The following is a 23,641-nucleotide window of genomic DNA, read 5'->3' on the forward strand; positions in this document are numbered from 1 at the left end:
ACATTATAAATCAATTTGGACGCCAACCTAGCAAATCTCATGTTGAATCTGTATTGCAATTTCCTACTCCTAAAAATGCTAAAGATGTACAAAGGTTTTTAGGTCTTACAAGTTATTTTCGAAAATTTATTCAAAATTTTGCTGTGATAGCAAGACCGCTTTATAATTTGCTGAAAAAAGATTCGAAATTTGTATTTGGTGATTCTGAGAAGAATTCATTTTTGCAACTAAGAGATAAACTTGCATCTGCTCCTATATTGGCGCTATATGATGCAAAGGCAGAAACACAATTACATTGTGATGCCAGTTCTTTCGGATTTGGTGGAGTTTTAATGCAAAAACAAACAAATGGAAATTTTCACCCTATTAGCTTTTTCAGTAAGAAAACGGATGATTTTGAGTCAAAATTACATAGCTTCGAATTGGAAACACTTGCAGTTATACATGCAATAAAACGATTTCATGTATATTTATCAGGAATAAAATTCAAAGTGTATACCGATTGCAGCGCATTAGCTCAAACTTTGGCGAAAAAAGAAATCAATCCAAAAATCAGTAGTTGGCTTTGTTTCTAAAAAATTATAATTACAGTTTAGAATTTAGGGATGGAATCAAAATGCGCCATGTAGACGCTTTGAGTAGAATGTCGATGAGTGAAGGAAAAGTACTACCACCATATAATGATAAAAATGCAGATAACTCTATAAAAGTTAATTTGCTGAATACTGAAGATATAGAACGAAATGTTATCTTGGCTCAAGAACAAGATGAAAAACTTAAAAATATCAAAACGCATACATTTCCAAATTTTGAGATGAAAAATGGAATTTTATTTAGAAAGGAGAATAATACGCTTCTGTTAGTTATTCCGAAAGCAATGATTGACAATATTATTAAAATGTGTCATGATGATATGGGACATATTGGAATTGAGAAAACGATGATACAAATCAAAAACTTTTATTGGTTTTCTAATATGAAGAAATTCGTAAAAAAGTATATAAACAACTGTCTAAGCTGCATTTTTTACAGTCCATCTAATACGAAGAAAGAAGGATTTTTGAAAATCATCGATAAAGGTGATACGCCTTTTGATACTATACATATTGATCATTACGGTCCGATACAGTTGAGATCATCTAAAGGATTTAAATATATTTTAGTAGTAATTGACGCCTTTACAAAGTTTGTTAAATTTTACCCAACAAAAACTACAAATACAGAAGAAGTTTTGAAAAGTTTATCATTGTACATAAATCATTACAGTAGACCAGCAAGAATAATTTCAGATAGAGGAAGCTGTTTTACCTCTGAGAAATTTAGGAATTTTTGTAGAATTAATTTGATTGAACATGTAAAAACTGCTGCGTATACTCCGGAAGCCAATGGACAAGCTGAAAGAATTAATAGGACTCTAACGCCAATGCTTGCAAAGTTATTGAATGATACTGACAAAAAATGGGATTTATTGTTACCTAGTGTAGAATTTATATATAATAACACCTTTAAGGTGAAGCGTTGTGACACTCAAATAGACCAGTGCATGATGACGTAGGTTGACAGTTCACAGAGCTTTTTCACCGGGACTTAGCCTCAGCTGGGCCAGCCGATGTGAGCTGTCAGCAATCTCAATTCTCTGATGATGATGTCGATGAGGACATCTCTAATTCAGGATGACCGAGATGTAGTAATCTATAGATGATATAAACTACTAAACTACTTATAATATTACACTTATACATAAATCATAGTAGTCATTGACATTAGACATTTATATATGTGACAATATGTAAGATCATTCTGAATAAACCGTCAAACAAATAAGACGTGTATTACTTCTGCTCGCTACAGCGACTATCGTCGTGGTACGCATGCTGCGCGAAGAAAACGAATAGGTGTTGCGTCGTGCAATGTTATGACGAAGACTAATTTTTTTTTCGTTTTCTTCATACGACGAGAATGACTATAGACGAATCCAAGTAAAAATAAGAAGAAGACACACGACGGTGTTAACTTTGACAGATCCTACAGCTCAGCATAGGGAGATTATTTTAAAATGCATATAATAAATTCTAGACAAAATGTAATTAAAGTCTGATTGGTGTATGATACGGAAAAAGTTCCGAACTGTATGATAGATACGTTTTTGGAAAAAAATAAAAAAAATGAGATAAGCTTCCAGATATGTAATTCGGAACTTTTTCCGTACCGTACATTAATCAGATTTTAATTACAATTTGTCTAGAATTTATTATATGCATTTTAAAATGATCTCCCTATGCTGAGCTGTAGGATCTGTCAAAGTTAACACCGTCGTGTGTCTTCTTCTTATTTTTACTTGGATTCGTCTATTGTCAGCCCTGGTCCGGGTGTTCAGCCTTAGCTGATTCAGCCTATCTCGGTCGTCATAGCGAAGTAGCCAAGATTGTGCACCAACAGCTTGCTTTAAAGCACAACTTGGTTAACCAGTTTGTCGCCTACTACAAATATGGTTCTGGAAAATAGTTTCGTGAAGTTGTACTGGGATCGCGAGATCATAACGGATGTCCTCATTCGTGCCAATCGGCCCGATATTGTTGTCTACGACAAAAGAATGAAGCGGGTAACCCTCATCTACATTGCTGTACCGCTAGACCATAATGTCCACACAAAATTCTTAAACAAGATAACGAAGTACCACGACTTGGCGGAGCAGTTGAAGTAGATGTGGCACCTGGAGGACGTGCGTATAATTCCGGTTGTTATCTCAGCAACCGGAATCATCCCGAAATCTCTTCTGAGATCCTTAGGAGAGCTGGAACTATCTCATAACCTCCATAGCATCCAAAAGACAGTGGTTCTTGGAACTTGCAGCATCGTAAGAAGATTCCTATTCCTTCCCACCATAACTAATACATCCAGTGCAAACGTCTATTATAGGATTTTAAGTCAACCGGCGAATGAGATCCACAGAGCCTAATCCCCTTTGGCACTCAGATTGCCCGGGGTTGGTGAAAATTCCCAGCACGCTTGCTGAGGAAGTGTCAAAACTCTATAATAATAATAATGTCGGAAATTCCTTCAGAACTTCCGTTTGGGATTCGTTCGGAAATAAAATGTCCCTAAATTTTGTCCTAGAATTATGAAAAGAAGTCTTAGAGGAAATTCCCGAGGGAATGGAATTGCCGATGGTATACGAAGGAATTCCTGAAATAATTTTCGAAAAAGTATGAATATCTGGAAAAATCGTGGAGTTATTTTCATTAGAACTATTAAGGATATGTACGAAAGAAAAATCAGAAGTTAATTCCCAAGGTATTGTTAAGAACAACATCGTAAGAATTCTGAACAGTAGTAAAACCCGGTTTTGATTCTGGAATAGCTTGCTAAAGAAACACGTTAATGTTACGATTACAATCTATTCAATATCATACTTTTTCGGATATTCTCAAGAGTTCCAGGAATTGGAAGTTTTTGGAAAAACATTCCAAAAAATTCCTAGAGACCATTTTAAAATATTACTAATCAATACCATTTCCTGAACTCTGGCGCCGCCAGTGGTCGTGTACGATCCAATAGCACAACGTAGGGCACACAATATCCGTGAATATGAAAATAAAAAATATAAAATAAAAATACTTTTGTAATAAGGTTTAAAAGATTTTTTCCACAGCAATTTTTTTTTAAATGAATTGTTTTGTTTTGTCGAACCAACAACTCAATGAGATGGATCCTTTGCCGTATTTTGGGTAGTGGAAGGAACTCACTCTTACAGAGACCGGCCAACGTTTAGATACTCTTTAGTTCTTACAATCGCATTCAATAAATATTCATCGCATACTAACATCAAGTTTCTTCGACTTATTTTAGACTTAGAAACCATTCGATTGCAATATTATCTTTTTGTTGTTTGTAATATGTATATCGTTTAAAGAAGCTAACATAAATACCATACCGGAAGATCCTTTGGTTTCGAGTCTAGTCTATCGTGCACTTCCAAGTGTTTCAACAGTCTGGACTTGAAATGGAACGATTTATCACATTTTGAGCATTTGAATCGAGGTTCTACATGAGCCGTTGCCTGCAAATGTTTTCAGTTAAAATCATATCTATGCGTAAAACGCCTAATCATATTCCTTACCCTATGCAGTCTCCATGTATGTCGAGATTTGAACTCCGCATTACATATCGTACATTTAAGTTCCTCTACTGGTTTGCTTTTCTTCTTCATTAGTGCCTTCAAATCCAGCTTCAACCGTGCCTTCGTTTCCAATCTATTGTGAATCTGTAGATGCCTCTCCAATTGTGATCTAAAGTGGAACATTCGGGGACAATTGGTACATTTGAGGCGCGGCTCCACGTGGACTATTGACTGCAATGAATATATTAGCAACGATTAGATGATTTCTCAACATGTCCAAACTGCCGGACTTACCATGTGATACCTTCTTGCATCATAACTACGGAAAGCAATATTACAGATTTTGCAGAATTGATTGGGTTTCGAAGAAAGGCTTCTTTTCAAACGTTTTTTCTGTAACTATAATTAGAAGAATTCGATTTCAACGAAATTAGATAATTAAAAGCCTGGTTATTAAATTTGGTTACAACATTTAAAGGGGGAAGGGGCAGAAAAACAAAATAAAATTTATTCCGGCCTAAGTAAGATCACAATATTTGTGTGTTGTACCTACGCAAATAAATTGTTTCATGCCATTTCAAAAAAGTAACACATTTTAAGCTACTTACCCTGGCTTCTCTTCGTTTCTTCTTCAAAGCTTCCGCTCTGTCATGCAACTGTAAATGCTTCGATAGTCTGCACTGGAAATGAAATGCTTTATCACATTTAGTACATTGGAAACGAGGCTCCGTATGGGCCGTTAACTGCAAATATAAGAGTACACGAATTGATTAGGGGTGCGAACCACAAAACGTATGAAACAGTACTAACCTTATGAACCCTCAACACGTGCCTCGAGTGGAAAATAGTGTCACATTGCGGACATGGAAGCGCCAAATTTTTTTTCTGCAATGAAAGAAAATGTGATTAGGCCGGAGTTAATATTATTCTCTTCTTTCGTCTCTCCTTCGTTGAATTGTTGTGGCCAAATGTTCAAAATTGTAATGGAAAAATATTAAAGTATTAAACTTATTTTGAGCTTTTAGTGGAATGTCTTCACTTGTCATAAGACGAGTTTGTACCATCCCATTTAATTCCACCACTTGATTGTACCTTGACAGATACGTATTTCGACCGTCTTCAGTAAGGTCGTCTTCAGTGTCTCGTACTTGACTCCAAAATTTATTTATGACAATCCAAAAATCAACAGGACGAAAGAAGGAACTTTATATTTGTTCCAGCCTTATCAAAGTTTTGAGCATTATAAATTTTTACCTCCTCTTTATTTGCATGATGCCTTTGCAAATGTTCGTTGAGTCTAGATTTGAAATGGAACGCCTTGTCGCATTTTGGACATTTGAGTTGAGGTACTACATGGCAAATGGACTGTAAGAAAAAATGTACATAAGTATCAATATGGAACAGGTCTTCGATTCTATTCACCTTGTGATACCTCAACTTGTTAGCAGAGGTAAAGGTAAGTTCACATATTGAACATGAAAAAGGTTGCTGTGCACGGATGGCACTCATTTTCTGAAATTGAAAAATATTTTATATGTACATCACTCGAACATCATGCACACTGTGCTAGTTACCTTTTTTTTCTTCTTATTTTCATGTGAGGACATATGTTCTACTAGTCTGGAATTAAAATGGAAGGCTTTGTCGCACTTTGGGCATTGGAGATGAGGTTGCACGTGCATTGTTCTCTATAAAATAATTAAAATCAACAAAGTTACATGATCACCGCATACAAGCCTCTACTCACCATATGATATCTTAAGTTCGAACTAGTATAAAACACCGATTTACACATTGTACATGGTATCGGTTTATCCGACCGTCTGCTTTTTCCTTTCTTCTGGAGTTGCTCCTTTCTGTCAGCTCTACGTCTAACCTTCCGGGCCTCTTTAACAACCTTTACGCGCTTCGGCTTACTCACCCTTGATACTTTTTCGTCGTGGTTGATCAAGTGCTTCAACAGTCTGGATTTGAAGTGGAACGCTTTGTCACATTTGGGGCACTGAATATGCGGCTCTCTGTGGGCTGTTGTCTACAAAAATAGAAAATGTTGTTGTTCATCCTAAAGATTAAAGCATTTCAAGTATATAGATTTTTTCAGATATTATAACGAGATTCAAACTTATTTCAATTTTTTACAAGTTTTTGGCTACATATAGTGTACTATATTGTCTAGTGTCTTCTAGTGTTTTGCCGATTTTACGGAATATAGGTCATGTTTTAGGATTTTTTCATTCACACGGTTTTTGGGTGTTTGCACAACACAGTTTCTATAAATTTATGATCAATATCTACACTAAATCCATTGCGTATGGCCATTACACTGATTTTCCAAGCAATGCAGGTGTCAAAACATAAAACATTGTAACCTAAGAAGAATTAGAGGTATTTGAAATTCACAGGGAGCCGCTCCGAAAATCGTCAAATAAATGTCGAGCCATCGTTTTCACAATCCACGTGTCCACGTGAGTTTATGATCAATAAACTAACCGTACTGTAATAATCGTTTTCGAAGAAAATCGTAAGTACTCCGTAATTGACTAGAATTGGCGAAATTGCACAGGGAACCAATTGAATGCAGCTTGAGTTTTAGCTATCCCGTATCAATGTGCAAGTTTCGTAAATTCGACGACGCCGGCCACGTGCTTACGGTCATCAAGAAAAGGAAGGATTATTAGTTGAACAATCGTCTCAGGATAGGGTATTATGTTAGTATGACAGGATATATAATCTGGATTCACTTTGGTAAGTGATGCGATCTATAGGATGGGAATGGTACTTCTACCATCATCGGGGGTGACAATGGGTCTGGGGGGGTGAGAATGGGTCAGCGCCCTCACCGACAGTCTGGAGGTCGGATAACAAAATCCTTCAAAAAAGTCTCTTATAATTTATCAGATACATTAAATCTATTCCATTCTCACCCCTATCGGACTCATTTGACCCCGACAACGGTACTAGCACAGTTAATACCCACACATCACAGGTAAGACGACGGTCATGTTCTCTTAGCTGCTTCGCTTCATTCGCAATCTAAGAAAAATGTGTGATGTACCGTGAGCGTAACTCATTCTGCGCGGCTCCTAATTCTGCGCATTGTGACACTAAAACATTTTTTTCAATTTTTTTACTGTTGTTAATATATTTATTTGCATGTCATCAAAAAGTTGTGAATTTATTGTTGGGCAGAAAATAAAGCAATAAATTAGCGTTGATTATGAAAACATTAGAAAAAACAAAATTGCTAAAATCGAAAAATGTCAAAAAATGGCCTCCATTAGCAGCTGTGCTAAAACGCTCGAGAACAAAACTTTCTCGAATTTGACCAAAAATAGATTTGGACTCACTGTTCTTTAAAGCTAAGTGTAAAAGAAGATTATTTGTTGCTTCAATATGATGAAAATCGGTTTTTAGAGTGTAATCTCTATCTTATAGAGCAATTTATGTTGCGCAGAATATGGCAAACAATTTACTGATAGCTTATCCGTATAAAGACAAGCGACATCTGCTACTAGGCCATGCGCACCACTAAGCGTTTTTTAAGACTTCGAGGTATCTAATCGAAAAGTGCATATCACGTGGCAAGCACGAATAATTTTCCCTGGAAAATCGACATAATTTCCTATGTTCAAGGGCTTTACGACCCCTCCCCGCAGCATCTGCTTGTTAGAGGTTATGCCTATGACGTTTTGGGGTTTGGCAGTGGGCTCTAATCTCTACAAAAAGCTACATGTGTCCACAAGCAGGCCCTATCTAGGCGATCGTGTGTCACTCAAAGTGCTCAAAGCTCGAAGCCTAGGAGCCCAGGGGGTGCCAACTGGCATGGGGAGTGTCCCAACTTCGGTAGGGTAGTGCGTGTGTGAGAGCGAGTGATCTGCTTGTGTTGAGACAGGAATGGCATAGTGCGTCACCACTATTGTCACGTCAGAAGTTTGAGTGAGGACTGCGCATGCTGATGCAGGAGTGTCATAGCGTAGTATCGTTGATTAGTGCCTACATACTGCTTTTGTTACCTCGAGGCATGCCAGTGGAGTGTTAGGGTAAGCACCCAAATAACACTCATATCGGGCGAATGACATTTGGAGAAGCTGCTTCGGCAGCAGGGTGGTATTGGGTTGAATCCACGCACCCACAGTGAGGCACAAGTGATGCACAGGGCCAGACCGCATCGTGCTTTTGTGCTGTGCGGTTCTTTCTCTCTTTGCGGAAGGAAGTTTTTAATACTACCCGAAGCTATTTTAATTTCAATAGTGCTCCTCAGCGCTATTTGTACCCACTGATCCCGTTACGATCTTTGCAAGGACCCGTGCCTTCGTTCTACGTTGGACCCGTTTGCGGAAGTAAAATTCCGACAAGCGGTGGTAATCCTGCAGGGACACCGTTCTGGGAAAAAACCTCTTAGAAGGTCACGTCTCCACGCTCAGCAATGAGCATTAATAAAAACAAGAGGAAGGGGGGGTCTCTGAATTCTCCACTTCCTTCAAAGAAACAAGGTTTCAAGACCGTCCTGCCCAAGCGCGGAAAAAATAGAAGGAAGCTGGAAACTTCAGATATTCCTTCTAACTCTAATATCGGAAATAATTCTTCTCCAATCGAACTGAGCAATCAGTTCGATTTGATTAATGATGAAATTGAGCAAATCGAATCTACCTCTAGCCCAGGTGATTCGATTCATGCGAAAAAGCAAAGGATTCCGCCAATTGTGGTATCTGTTGCCGAGTTTTCTGGCTTCCGGAATGAGATTTTGAGCAACCTTCAGGGGATCAAGGTTTTATTTCAGATTGCTAGGAAGGGTGACTGCCGCGTTTTGCCAGGATCCTTTGACGATCGCAAACGTCTTCTTCAGTATTTAACTGAGAAGCGCCATAAATTCTTCACATACGACGACAAAACTGAGCAATTGTTCAAAGTCGTCTTGAAAGGTCTCCCCAGTGATGACAAATCACTGGATGAGATTAAAATTGAAATTTCTCAATTACTTGGATTTTCACCAGTCCAAGTAATTCTTGTTCTTGTTATATTCTTGTTATACTCAACGTATCCCCGGGCCGTGGCCAATCTACGTTGTATGACATTAGGCAATACGTTTACACTGCTGGCTTAAATTTTCAACGTGACGATTAATTTATAGAACTTATGAAATCAATGTGAACTCGACTCGTGGAAAACTTATTCCAGGTTATCCGAGGCTTGTGATAGACCCTTTATCACAACGGACCTTTCCATCCACTGACTGGTAGGCTCGAGCGTCCCGTCCTCTGCTTCAGACCCATAAGGGGTCCGAAACAGTTCAGTTTCAGGGTAGTAAATTTGTGAGATAATAGAAGATAGAGGAGGAGAGTATGGAGCGGCTTGTTGACCGCTTCCGGCTCTAGCGACTGCTATGGAACCTTTTTATTAGAGAAATGTTTGTAGAGATAGAAACGGTTGTGTTTATGTTCATAATAGATGTTTAGACAGTTCGGGATCGCTACGATAGAGTTTATTATAGCTTAGATGATTTATACTTATGGTAGAAGGGAAATGATTGAAATCCGTTTTCTGGTGATTGTCGCTTCTTGTATGTAGATTCGTATGTAGATTGATATGATAGATTTACGTGCAGTTTGGGATTAGTGTGATCACGTTGGTTAAGGTTTGGAAACATAAAATAGAAAAGGAGGGAGCAGGAGGGGTGGGGGAACAAATACCTAACCATTTGACGCAGAAAGATTAAAATAATTAAACTGAATTAAAATAAATCAATTAAATTTTACAATTTTGGTCGAACTTAAGTAAAAAATGTGTTCCAAGCGTGCCCACCGAAATAAGTATATTAGGAGTACTGATAACCTATGCTACTAATAAAGCTCGTGATTAAAAATGGAGGATGGCATTGTTATTGCTCATCAAAATATAATATTATTCTAGATATTCTCTTAAGTATGAAAACTGAATCCTAACTGTCCAGAAACTGCTTTCACCATACTGCCGCCCCGAGCACAACCGCCTCTGCCACTCATAGGCAATGTCCCTCCCACCACCTTGACAGCCTCCAGAAGTATCTACCACAAGATTTGAGAACTAGAATGAATTATTAACATGTCCAGCCATTATATAAAATGATTTGTTCAACCAAAGGCGTCATAGATGCGAGAACGACATCGCCATAAACGACACGGGACAACCATGCTCCACACAACAGTGCAGCAATGCACCGAATCGGGGACCTCCTAAACTGTTCTATGCAACGCATAGAGTTTTACCCTCTCTTGCGTTATGAGATGCTGAAAATAAGCTCCTAATCATTTGATGGCAAAAATAAAAATAAAATAAAAAAAATCAGACAATTAATTAAAATATTCTAGCATTACTATTTTGGTCGAGCATGGGTCAGCCGCCTGACACCCGCATTGAAAAATATGTTCCATGCGTGCCCCCCACATAAAATAATAACGCATGCTAATCACTAATGATACTAAAAGATTTAAATGGAATTAGGTATTGTTCCCGCTTATCATTTTAGCACCGCCAGGGGGAACTTGGCCGATACCCACTGCACTTTTCTTTCCCTTTCCACAAGCAATTACCATCATTTGTGATATTTCAACGGAATCTTATTGGGAATTCTGAAAAGGCAGACAATCAATGCAGTTAGATTGCCAGGTAATACATGCACATCGTAGCACTGGTGATGCATCACAATCGTATATATACAGGAGTATATTCACTATATGATGACATTGACCGGAAGATTAGATAAGCATTTCCCCCCAGTCCAAGTAATTAAGATGAAAAAGAAATTCCACTCTGGTACTTCCCAGAGGGGCATTTCTCAAGAATTTTATTTAGTTCATTTTAACAAAAGTGAACTAAATAATATGAAAAGTTTGGAAAAGCCCTGTATTATGTCTCATGTCCGTGTTACATGGGAACATTTCCGCAGGCCTGGGGGAAATTTCCAAAACCCCACCCAGTGCCGTAAGTGCCAAAAGTGGGGTCATGGAACCAAACATTGTCACATGGATGCTAAATGCATGATTTGTGGTGGAACCTCTCACGCCAAGGACGCATGTCCTGTGAGAGAAGATTCCAATAAATTTAAGTGCGCAAATTGTGGGGGCAATCATAAATCCAAGTTTCAAAAAGTTTTGAATTCCCGTGCAAAATTGATGACGGTAAATTCCAATCGGATCCCAGATTCGACGGGTAGAAATTTTTCAAACGCTCAAATTTCGATACCGGTTACCAGTCGAGCAATTCATACCCACCACAATTCACAAACAAATTTTGCCGCTCGTCAACGGATAGCAAGCACTTCAGTAAATTCCAATTTTTCGAATGTACCTACGTATGCAAACATCGCTGCTGGTAGACGAAATTTCTCTTCTCAAAATGAGGTTTATACCCATGTCCCAACGGAAAATAACGGTCATGTTGCCGATTCAGGTAGCATGACTGCTTCCGACTTTGATTTTTTAACTGAACAATTGCATCACATGATTGATGCAATGTTCAAAGCAAATACCATTCCTGAAGCTGTTCAGGTTGGTATAAAGTACACACAAAAAAATGTTATCGGACTCCGTTTCAATGGATCCAAATAATTGTGTGAAAGTTTTAAATTGGAATGCCCGCTCTCTTAAGGGTAAGGAAGATGATTTTTTCAACTTCCTAACCGTTCATAATGTGCATATTGCCATTATAACAAAAACTTATTTAAAACCAGGACTCTCCATTAAAAGACATCCAAATTATTTTATCTACAGAAATGATCGTCTTGACAGCGCCTGTGGTGGGGTCGCCATACTATATATAATAGCCCTGTTTGTCTGTCCGGTGACTAGCGTAACCAGACGCAGCACGCGGGGTAATTCTCACAAAAAATAAAATATCTGACACTTCAATTCTTTTTTACTATCAGATGCAGAAAACAAAACCAGTGAAAACCTTAGACAACCAGACACAGCATTTGATAAAAAAACAGAGACAACAGACGTTGAAAATTTTGATTGAAAAAAACCCTTGCCACGGGCGCTACAGCGTCCACAAATAAACTAGTTATCATTAATAGACGTATCAAACATAAATTATTTTCTTCGTTCGAAACCAAAGTTTTTGAAACCTTGGGAGTTTCTGTTGAAACAAATTTTGGACAATTTTCCTTCATTGCAGCCTACTTGCCTTTCCAATGCAATGGGCAGTAAAAGAATTTGTTGAAAGCTGATCTTCAAATTCTGACTCGCAACAAATCAAAATTCTTCGTAATTGGTGACTTCAATGCCAAACACCGTTCATGGAATAATGCTCAAAGCAATTCCAATGGTAAAATTTTATTTGAAGATTGTTCTGCGGGATATTATACTATTCAATATCCCAATGGACCAACTTGTTTTTCTTCCAGTCGAAATCCTTCTACAATTGATTTAGTTTTAACGGATTCAAGTCAGCTGTGTGGCGAATTGGTAACTCATGCTGACTTTGACTCTGATCACCTTCCTGTGACGTTTGAAATCTCACAAGAAGCCATTTATAATCCAATCAGCTCTACTTTTAATTATCATAGAGCCGATTAAGATTTATATAAAACGTATATCGATAGGAATTTTGATGTTGATATTCCTCTCGATACCAAAAGTGATATTGATAATGCTCTCGTATCTTTGACAAATTTAATTGTCGAAGCCAGAGGCATTGCAATTCCGAAATGTGAAGTTAAATTCAACTCCATTATTATTGACGACGATCTTCAGCTACTGATCCGTCTTAAAAATGTGAGAAAAAGGCAATACCAAAGAACTCGCGATCCCGCGTTGAAAGTTATTTGGCGAGATTTGCAAAATGAAATTAAAAAAACCAAAAAAAAATTAAAAATTTAAAAATATGAAAGCCCCGGGTGATGATGGTATTTTCTACATACTTATCAAAAAACTTCCTGAGAGCTCTTTATCCTTTTTGGTTAATTTATTTAACAAATGTTTTCAATTGGCATACTTCCCAGATAAATGGAAAAACGCCAAAGTTGTTCCAATTTTGAAGCCGGACAAAAATCCAGCTGAGTCTTCTAGTTATCGCCCAATCAGTTTGCTTTCTTCAATAAGCAAACTGTTTGAAAAGATTATTTTAAATAGAATGATGGTTCATATTAATGACAATTCTATTTTTGCTGATGAGCAATTTGGTTTTCGCCATGGGCATTCAACCACTCATCAGTTATTAAGAGTTACGAACTTAATTCGGCTCAACAAATCTGAAGGATATTCGACTGGAGTTGCTCTTCTTGATATAGAGAAAGCATTTGACAGTGTTTGGCATGGAGGTTTGATTGTAAAATTGATGAATTTTAATTTTCCTCTGTACATCATTAAACTGATCCAAAATTATTTATCAGATCGCTCACTGCAGATAAACTATCAGAATTCTAAATCTGATAGATTACCTGTAAGGGCTGGTGTCCCCCAAGGCAGCATACTGGGGCCCATATTGTATAACATTTTTACTTCTGACTTACCTGATTTACCACCAGGGTGTCAAAAATCTTTGTTTGCAGATGACACGGGCCTTTCAGCCAAACGACGAAGCCTTCGTGTCATTTGTAGTAGATTGCAAAAAAGTTTGGATATTTTCTTCACTTACTTGCAAAAATGGAAAATTTCCCCGAATGCTTCCAAAACTCAGCTTATAATTTTCCCACATAAGCCGAGAGCTTCTTATTTGAAACCTTCTAGCAGACATATTGTCACTATGAATGGGGTTGAAGGCCTTCAAGCCAAATGTAACAAATATATTAAGTGGCCACTTATAAACAGAAAATCAAAACTTTGTCTTAAGAACAAACTTTTGATTTACAAACAAATTTTTAGACCTGCCATGTTGTATGCTGTGCCAATATGGACTAGTTGCTGCAATACCAGAAAGAAGGCACTCCAGAGGATTCAAAATAAAATTTTGAAAATGATTCTGGAGTTGCCTCCGTGGTATAGTACCAATGAACTTCATAGAATTTCTAATATTGAGACATTGCAACAAATGTCCAACAAAATAATTTCCAATTTAAGACAAAAATCGTTGCAATCTTCTATTGCAACGATTAACTCCTTGTACCCTTAGTATAAAATAGGTTAAGTTTAGTTTAAGTTGAAAACATTGTAATTCCTACATGGTTCAATTTAACCAGAGGAAAAAAATTCTAACTGCCAGAGGCAATTGAAATGTATTAATCTATATACATCTATATACATAACAATGAATTTCTGTCTGTCTGAACCTTATAGACTCGGCTTGAAAATTTGTATACAGAGATTTTTGAGGCCGGAGAAGGTTCTTAAGATGGTTCGAGACCCCTCCCCGCATTGGAAAGGGGGGCTCCCATACAAATGAAATCGAAATTTCTGCATAACTCGAGAACTAATCAGAAAAAAAAATCAATTTTAGGCGAAACGAAGTTCGTCGGGTCTGCTAGTAATAACTAAAAATATGACATAGCAAATAAGGATGATAGTGTTAAGAAAACACGGAACACCTAGTCTAAGAGATGAATGTATTAGATAATTAGCAAATAAAATTAGTTTAAAAAAAAGGGTGTAAAGGTGTCTACCCAGCGAGCGTTACGGGTCACCTTCCTTAACCTTCCTACAACAGTGCTCAAAAAACTTGGTAGACCAATTGGTCTGAGCTACAGAATGATTCGAAGAAATTAGAATATCCAGTTTAGACAAATCTAAATTGTGAATCATGCGAATTGCCTCTATGAGCGTGTATGAACACCATGGGTTGCTATTGGTAGTGAACCAAGCTTAATTGAACTGGTAGACCAAAGTTCTAGACTTTGGCTAAAATAGTATTGGGCACATTTTTTTCAGAAAAACAGTAATAAATCAACTGTCTAAGACGAGTTTAGTACCTTCCATTTAATTCCACTACGTTCTGTTATCTTTATAAATACGTATTTCGACCTCAACTGAGAGGCCATCTTCAGTATCTCGTACTTAACTCGACTTGCAAGTCATTAGCCATTAGCTCCAAAGCCGTATAAGATCAATAATTTTGAAATTACACTCAGATAAATTAAACTCATCAAATGCTTTAGCCAAGCAAGCCTTTGGCACAGCAGAGTGCGATTGATTCGCATTCTATACCAGCCCGCCCAGCCCGTTGTTGGGAGGCATGGAGTGCGATCCTCTCGTTTAGTAAATAATGTGCACTCGCTTGACTGTGGTTATACAACAGTAAAGCACATGTGGAGATAGGACAAATCAAGCATGCGAAAGATATTCAATTTGCAAAAAAGAAAGCTAACCGCGGTGGAGGTTCCCGACTAGAAGAGCATAACTAAAACTTAACACAATTTTAACATATTGTGATCTTTATAACTTATTTTGATACAATTTTGTTCTTAGTATCCATTATCTTTCAAATGTTGTAACAGGATTTTAACATAATAAGATTTAAAAAATGCTTAATACCGAATTGCCCAACAGTAGGCAATTAAAATAGATGTAGCAAAGTCATAGATATCATAAACGCCGATATATTTTGAAAAAGTTGTCTAATTTGTAATGTTCTTAGTTTCATGTCCTTGAAAAATATTCTTATTTAGAAAAAAAGCTAATATTTCTGAATGTTGATCACAATCTGGAGACCTATCACGATTAAGTTTTCTTGTTGTGTAGGGGTTATCACGCCTATCTAGAGAGTAGGAGGTTGAGGGTTCGAGTCCCTCCAAGACACGTGGATTCTTTTTCGCCATTTTCATATCAATTTGTCCATTTCGAAACATGTGCTGTGCATATGCACAGCCAAGATATTTAACAAAAAAAATTGTTTTCGTACGGCCGAGTTGCCGAATAATATGCAATTAATTACTCAGCTAAATTATTGGTCCACGTAGCTCGGCAGTGATGGCAGAATAAACGATTTTTTGCGATCAATCAATCTTCGATGCGTTTATAACTTTTTTCGTGGATACAAATGAAACACCAATTTCTGCATAACTCGAGAACTAATCCGAGAATAAATCAATTTTAGACGAAACAAAGTTCGTCGGGTCTGCTAGTCAATAATAATAATTAAAATTGAAGGTAGATAAGGGGCCGTCCAGAAACCACGTGGTCATATATGGGGGGAGGGGGGGGGGGGTTGGAAAATGACCACGATAAGCCACATGGGGGGAGGGGGGTGTTGCTCTCGAACCACGTGGTTTTTTTTTTACACGAAAAACTTTTGGTGAATAACAATAACGGTGTAAAAAATACAAATCATTGAAATTTAATGATTTAATCATTAAACGCAAAGCGCATCTAAGGGCCGATGCCCACGTAGCGTCTTTTGAACTCAGCGGTAAAAAGACGTAGGTGTGCATCGAGAAAAATCGATAACGCAGCGTCGGTCGCAACGCCGATGCATATCTGCATGCCATACAAAAATAAACGAAAAAACAGGTTGCGATTCAGTCTCAATTTCCACAAAAAAAAATTAGAAAGGAAAAATGGAAAAATATTTTTAAAAAATTCCGCCAGTTTTTGGCATCACGCCGCCGACACTTTTGCATCAGCGGACTGCAGCTACAATTTTGAAAAATTTTCATGTTTTTACAATAATCCAAGAAAAAATGATGAGAAAAAAAATTTAAAAGAATTTCTTGTGGATATTCAGGAAAAATCAAGTAAAGAAATTTCCTGTAAAAACTTTGACATTACTTCATACAATCCTGATAAAGTGCTGTCATTCAGAATTATTTAGAATTTCCACGGAAGAGTCTTTGGATTATCTTCAAAACTTCTTTGGAAATTCGGAGAATAAATCTTTAGAATTCTCAAGGTTCATGTTTTTTTGAATTTGAACCAGAAACCATTTCAATATTTCATCGGGAATTCATTCTTCTTCGGGATGTCATTTTGATTTCTTTGTAGGTGCAGCTAATTGCTTCAAATCTTTGCCATGCAAAGATGCACAGAAAATGATTTAGAAAGTTTAAGGAATTTTCACATCAGGAAATCTTTAAAATTTTGATTTAATTTTTTTAGGATTTCTTACTGAAAATGCTTCAAAAGTACAACCTTTACAAGTACTACAAAAGTACAATTTTTTTCGTTATTTCCACTAGTAAAAACATCGGAACTTCCTCGGGAAATTCATTATTGGTGTTTCAGATGAACTATTTTCGATTTTCTACTGGAAAACCTTAGGAATTTCCATCGGAAATATTTTGGCATATTCCTAATAATTTCTTTTGGAAATTAAAAAACTGCTGAAAATTTCTAAGAATTTCTTTTGGAAAACGAAAAAAAAATCCATTGGAAATTTAGAAGAATTTTCTTTGAAGATTCATTAAAGTTGCCCAGGATTTTGAATAAATCACTAGAGATTCTGTAAAAAAGTAAGATGGATTTTTTTCACTAATTTATACTGGAAATTCTTGTTTATTGGAATTTGATGTTTATTGGAATTTTCATCGTAAATATGCATTTCGGATCCTTCTACGGATTCTTCTAGTTGTTCAAAATTTCTACCGAACGTTTTCGGAACTCTTCCATAGAATTTCGGAAAAATTGTCGTTGAAATTCTAAAGATTTTCCGGGGAGACTCCGAAGAATTTCTTATCAATATTCCGAAGGGTTTCCCTTGCAACTCCAGAATAATTATTCTTAAAAATTAAGAAGATCTTGGAATTTAAAATTAATCCAAGCAATAAATGTAGGCAATAATTTAGGCTTAAGAAGCCTAGTTTTTATGATATTGAATAATTAGGATAATCGATCGAAAAATTGATAATGCACCTAAATGTTCTAAATGCACAAAATTCTAGTAGTGCGTATGAAAAAGGTTATGACATAGAGAAGCTTGCATTTAAAAAATCAACATGAAATTCTAAATAAAATGCTTTTTAAATTCACAAAAGGGTCTTAGAACTAAGGAGATTCCTGCGATATGAAAAAAGTGCGAGTGTTCCAGAAAAAAAACACTCCAATTCCTAAAACAATCTAGGTTAAAAAATAGTGTTATAATAACGATTGAAATTAAATTCCAAAACAACCCTCAACAACCCTTTCAGGAATGATGGGTCATATATGCCCAGCGAAAGTGAGCTAGGCCACCATTTTCTTCAGTAAAATTGTTCATCTAGATATTGGCTTTACAGAAAAAATATGGGAGCTCAAATTTGACTGACCATGAAAACTCAGATATCCGAAACCTTGGGAAGATTTCGATTCTAAGAGCATGTAAATAAAGTTTAAATGTTTGAATCATTTTGAACGGATGGGTGGTCAGATAAGATGGGTCATCCTGAACGTTAAGCCAGTGATTAATATTCAGGAATACGAGGTGCTCAAGGTACTTCAAAATACTCTCAAGTTCAGCCCATGAATCTACCAGAGCAATGTTCTCATCATCAGTATATACTCAATCCGATGAAATAAGCATATGATCCTAATTTCCAATAACATGAGATCCAAGAGACAAGGTACCCAAAATTATCTTGAGTCAACATCAAGTTGCACAATGACTATGAGGTTTGTTTTTGTAGGGCCTTAGAATCATTGGGTTCACGAACTTGAATGATCAAGTAGTTCAAACATTACGACTTCCAGGACGTTTTGTATAACCTAAAAAGTCTGTCTACTACTGTACAAATAATAATTGAAGTCATATCAACCCAATGAACCTACTGGGATATTATATCATTCATCATTCATAACTTGGTTAATTGGATAAATCGAATGATCCGAAATCCAAAATAATTATTGGTCTATAATACATTCATTCCCATATGAGTCGCTTATGAAAGGACCATTGACTGAAGCATATTCGAGTTGAGGAATAGAAGTTCCTTGGGAAATTATTCGAAAGAACCATCAGAGTGACCGAGAAAATATTTTTAGTATGGCATCATTGGCTTCCACGAGTCGATATCAAAATAAAATTTCAATGAAGAATTAGAAATTTTGAGAGATGAGCCAGCTCTCGATTGAAAATCTCTTTAGTAGAGAAATAGAAATTTTCCATAATAAAATAGGAAATTGCCAATAAAGAACAATAATACACACAATAATAATAAATTAGCACTTGTAAAAGCAAAAATTGCAATTATGAAATAAGAATTTTCCATAAAGAAATTAAAATGTTCAACGAAAAAATGCAAAATTTTGAATTAATCAATAATGAACAATTAAAAAAAATATTTTATAATTATTTATTTCTAATATTGATGATTCTGAAAACAATACTGAAATTTGTACAAGAATGCTACTCAAAAGAAACAACAGTAGGAGGTTTTATTTGCATCTCTAAGATTACATATTAAGTTTGTGATTCTCTGATAAACTTTTCGTTGTAGGAGTTCAGTTCAGATGCTTCGCTGAGGTTAATATCTTAAAAATTATTTAAAAAAAACACTAATAAAAAAATTTAAAAAAAATTGAAGATATAGGGATATTTTGGAAAATTTCTAAACCATTATAATTTTTTCTCGAATTTTTTATAAGATATTCACGAGTCCACATTTTTTTGTATCCTCCTGCTGCATTGAAGGTGTCATCAAAATTTCCATGCTGGGTTTAGTTTGATTTTGAATCAATGAATCGACTGCTTTGAGCGTGGTTACAGCGGCACACTAGGAGTTAACTTTCTGAAATCAGTATGGCGAAATGCATCTAAGGTTCGATTTCTCAAAATTAAGCTTTTTAATCGAAAAAATATTTGGTAGGCGTAGTAGCGGACACCACCCCTCATAACCGGTACCAAATAGTTTTTCATTAAAAGTTCCTAATTTTGAGAAAACCAACGTTAGATGTCTTTCGCCATACAAATTTCGGGCGGTTAACTCTTGTTGGCTATTTTGTGCATATACTATAGCGCCTAGATGTGGCTGCGGCGAGTAGAAAATCAGCCACTGCCAATAATTCATTGAAATTGTCCATCTTCAAAATTGATCGGATATATGGTTTTAGTTACATAAGGTTTTTTTTATTTTTGTACTTGAAAAAAACCACGTGGTCATAGGGGGGAGGAGGGGGGGGGTCAGCCAAATGACCACGATAAGCCACATGGGGGGAGGGGGGTGTTGAAAATCTTCAAAAATATGACCACGTGGTTTCTGGATGGCCCCTAAACAAAAAAATCCACTTACCATATGAGATCTCCTAGTGTGGACAGAACGGAAAACCATTTTGCAAATAGGGCATGGAAGCTGTAACTGCGATCGAATTTTCTATATAAAAAAAAAATTAAGAACGTAATTAGTATACTGCCTGTAATCGCATATCTGTCCCATATGGATAGAAAACTCAGCAAAAATTGATTTCCTATTCATATGGGATGTGTCAAAAGATTTTTCGGTTCTTTTTAAATCTGTACACTGAGGTCACTTATAACGCGATTTATTTTTCCTTGTTTCTGGTCTTTGGATTTGATACATACAAATCCTCAAAAAATCGATAAAAAATAGGTGGTATTGAACGAATTGTGAAGATTGAGGGGGATCGAGAAATTGATAAAATCCATCCGTCGTAAAAAGCGACCCCAGTGTACACAATTTTTCTACTGCAAACCTGCAATTCTATGATCGGCTCAGCGACATGGCCGGTTAGTTTCACATGTTGTTTGAATTGAGTAAATGTTCTCCGGTTGATGCCACACTGACTGCAAGCGTATTTCCTTTGAGCACAATAACCCGCGTGTTTCATGCAACTCGCTTCTTCGACATATTTCCTGGGGCAAAACGGGCAACAGTGCAGCAAATGTGGATGATAAACATTCTGAAAACACAGGATATAGAGTTTATTTTGGAAAATTATGTGTTTTTTTAAACAACTAACCATATGAGCCATAAAGTAATTGTGCTTAGGAAATTTCCGGTGACAAACATCGCATACTCGAGGACCGCAGCTCTCCATATGGCGCTTGAGCCCTTCAGGTGAGCTATACGACTTGATACAATGCGGACACGGGTGATTACTCAACGTTGACTCAGGATGGGTCGTAAGCTAAAATCGTAAGGCATAAATTAGAAGAGCAAAGTCTATTTCGACAGTAGGATATTTGCAAACCGCCCCACCTCCCAAAACAATAATTCAACTCAACCAATTCAGCTCAGCTCTTACAATCCTGCGACAGGAATTAGACCCAACTAAGAATTCCTTTCATTGTCTTACCTTGTGACTATGCAGCTCGTCATCATTGGCGAAGGTCTTCACACAAAAAATGCAAACGGTCATCTGATGGTTTGTTTGAACGTGATCGGAAAGTAGCAATCCGGTATCGAGAAGCTCCCCACAAACGGGGCACTCACATTTAATCGACTGACTTGCCAGCTGCTCCAACATTCTGACAGCGCACTGTTTCTTGTGTTGCGAGAAATTACTTTTTCGCGCAAATTGCATGAAACAATTAGGGCACTTATACTTCGTTTTATGCATCTTTCCCTGTAAAACAGCATTATTTAATGCCTGTCCTAAGACGAGTTTATACAATCCCATTGAATTCCACCACTTAATTGTATCTTGACAGATACGTATTTCGACCTCAACAGTAAGGCCGTCTTCAGTGTCTCGTACTTGACTCGACTTCGAGTCGAGTCAAGTACGAGACACTGAAGACGGCCTTACTGTTGAGGTCGAAATACGTATCTGTCAAGATACAATTAAGTGGTGGAATTCAATGGGATTGTATAAACTCGTCTTAGGACAGGTGAAAACATTCCACTAAAAAGCTCAAAATAATTTTCTTATTATTTAATGATAATCTATATACAATAAATATTCAAATAATTTGTTTGTTCCATACCTTATGAATATTATAGCGGTTTAAACTGCTGAACTTAATTTGGCAAGGAACACACTCGAAAAAAGTGCGACCATTTACTATGGTACATAGTAAATCCGAGGTTGGACTTTGCATATCTACTTCTAATGTTTGATTATGAGCACAATTCTGTAAATAAGAAGGTATTATAAGTCACGATTACCAGAATACATCAATAAGAAAACGTTTTCAATGTATCATGTACCATGTGTGCCTGCAGTAGGTACTCGTTGCCGAAAATTTCCCCACAAACAGTACATTCACATTTGATGGGTTCTTCCAGCACCGTGTCCGAAGGAAGTGTAATGAATGTTTGGTTTTGAGTCTTGTTGCATACTTTTGTATGAAATTTTAAAGCTTCCATCGTAGGATACTTTCGATGGCACAACTCGCAGGAGAACTTTTTAAGCACACATTTGGACACATGGTGTCTGTAATCAATTGTCCTGAATAGCTGCCTCGAGCAATGTGGGCAAAACAATTTCAGACCGTTGTGAGCTTTCGTCTGAAACCAGAAAACCGTATATTACAAAACATAACAAAATTTAAGATTGAAAAAATCTACCCTGTGCCATTTGTAAGAGTTGTACTTATCGAATGTTTCATTGCATGTCAGACACTCGAAAAATGTTCGATTTTCGACTGTATAGCATCGATATTGTTTCTGATTTCTCCACCTGGGGGTAACACTTGTTTTTGAGGTATTGGTCCCGCTATCTGGAAGCTGTTCCTGCAATAGTTACAAATTGTGAAAAAAAATATTCGCGCGTTACAAGTCTGGAAAACTGACCTCGAGTTCATCCAATTGCAGTACTTCGGAAATGACGAATTCACAGCCCGCCTGATCAAGAGGCTGAAGACCAGATTCTTCAACAGCAATCTCCATTTTAATACCTGTGTTTTTTGCAACATTTTTATCTAATGATGAGTGAGATTGAGCATCTTCATCAGTAACACTTTCAGTGGTTTCGATTTGCGCAGTCTCCACATCTTGGGATTGAATGGTGTGGCTTTTAGAGCAGATATCAATATGATTGTTGAAAGAAGCTTCGTTTGTCATTTTTTCGGAACAATTAGGACAGGAATAGCTATTCGCTGAATGATGTACGCTCTGTAAAGGAAGACACACAGAGATGATAACCACTATAACTAGTAATCTAATCTTCTATTATCAAACAAAAAGGTAGAATTGAACTTACTGCGTGACTTTTTAGTTCTTCATCATCAAAAAAAGTTATATCACACATGCTACATTCAATCGTCCGATGAACTTCATCTACATGATGGGACAAAAGTTCGTCGTTGCCAAAAATATCACCACAAATTGGACACTCACATTTGATAGGCATATTGTCGGCTGACAAATTAACATGATCTTCCTTAAAATAAATACCCAATATCATTTATATTAAGAAGTATTTTCAACTGAGATTATTCTAAGAATATCGTGAAATGTCAAATTTCTATATTTTAAATAATTATATAGATTCGAGTTTCTAACATTATCATTGCGATTTGTTTTCACTCAATTCAATTGACAATTTTCACGTCATTCTATCAAATAAGCTCGTATGTTCCAAACCGTACGTTAACGTGTTGCCAATACAAGTCTGCCTGGTAGAGCCGCTGATCATTGCAAAGTTTGCACTCGTACATCTTATGAGAAATCATTGTTTCTTGGCAATGTAGCTCCTTATTTTCATCTGAAATCTGTCGACAAAATTAAGCATAAATAGTCTC

At 36.7% G+C, this 23,641-nt stretch overlaps 1 protein-coding gene across 1 annotated transcript in view; it reads right to left on the reverse strand.

Annotated features, from left to right (window-relative positions):
- Positions 1–23,641, reverse strand: part of LOC134223136 (uncharacterized) — an 82,793-nt gene that overhangs the window by 18,348 nt on the left and 40,804 nt on the right. Inside the window, exons 33-51 of the mRNA XM_062702275.1 lie at positions 23,489–23,611; positions 23,101–23,280; positions 22,692–23,012; positions 22,467–22,631; positions 22,107–22,406; positions 21,884–22,030; positions 21,253–21,522; positions 20,917–21,084; positions 20,650–20,856; positions 20,229–20,309; positions 5,868–6,152; positions 5,695–5,808; positions 5,543–5,632; positions 5,375–5,485; positions 4,931–5,005; positions 4,729–4,863; positions 4,415–4,519; positions 4,121–4,351; positions 3,935–4,060 (exon numbers count right to left, since the gene is read on the reverse strand). Of these exons, the coding sequence (XP_062558259.1) occupies positions 3,935–4,060; positions 4,121–4,351; positions 4,415–4,519; positions 4,729–4,863; positions 4,931–5,005; positions 5,375–5,485; positions 5,543–5,632; positions 5,695–5,808; positions 5,868–6,152; positions 20,229–20,309; positions 20,650–20,856; positions 20,917–21,084; positions 21,253–21,522; positions 21,884–22,030; positions 22,107–22,406; positions 22,467–22,631; positions 22,692–23,012; positions 23,101–23,280; positions 23,489–23,611 (3,234 nt within the window). The remainder of the gene's footprint in view (positions 1–3,934; positions 4,061–4,120; positions 4,352–4,414; positions 4,520–4,728; positions 4,864–4,930; positions 5,006–5,374; positions 5,486–5,542; positions 5,633–5,694; positions 5,809–5,867; positions 6,153–20,228; positions 20,310–20,649; positions 20,857–20,916; positions 21,085–21,252; positions 21,523–21,883; positions 22,031–22,106; positions 22,407–22,466; positions 22,632–22,691; positions 23,013–23,100; positions 23,281–23,488; positions 23,612–23,641) is intronic.

Source organism: Armigeres subalbatus, chromosome 3, assembly GCF_024139115.2.
Source record: "Armigeres subalbatus isolate Guangzhou_Male chromosome 3, GZ_Asu_2, whole genome shotgun sequence".
Taxonomy (NCBI): domain Eukaryota; kingdom Metazoa; phylum Arthropoda; class Insecta; order Diptera; family Culicidae; genus Armigeres; species Armigeres subalbatus.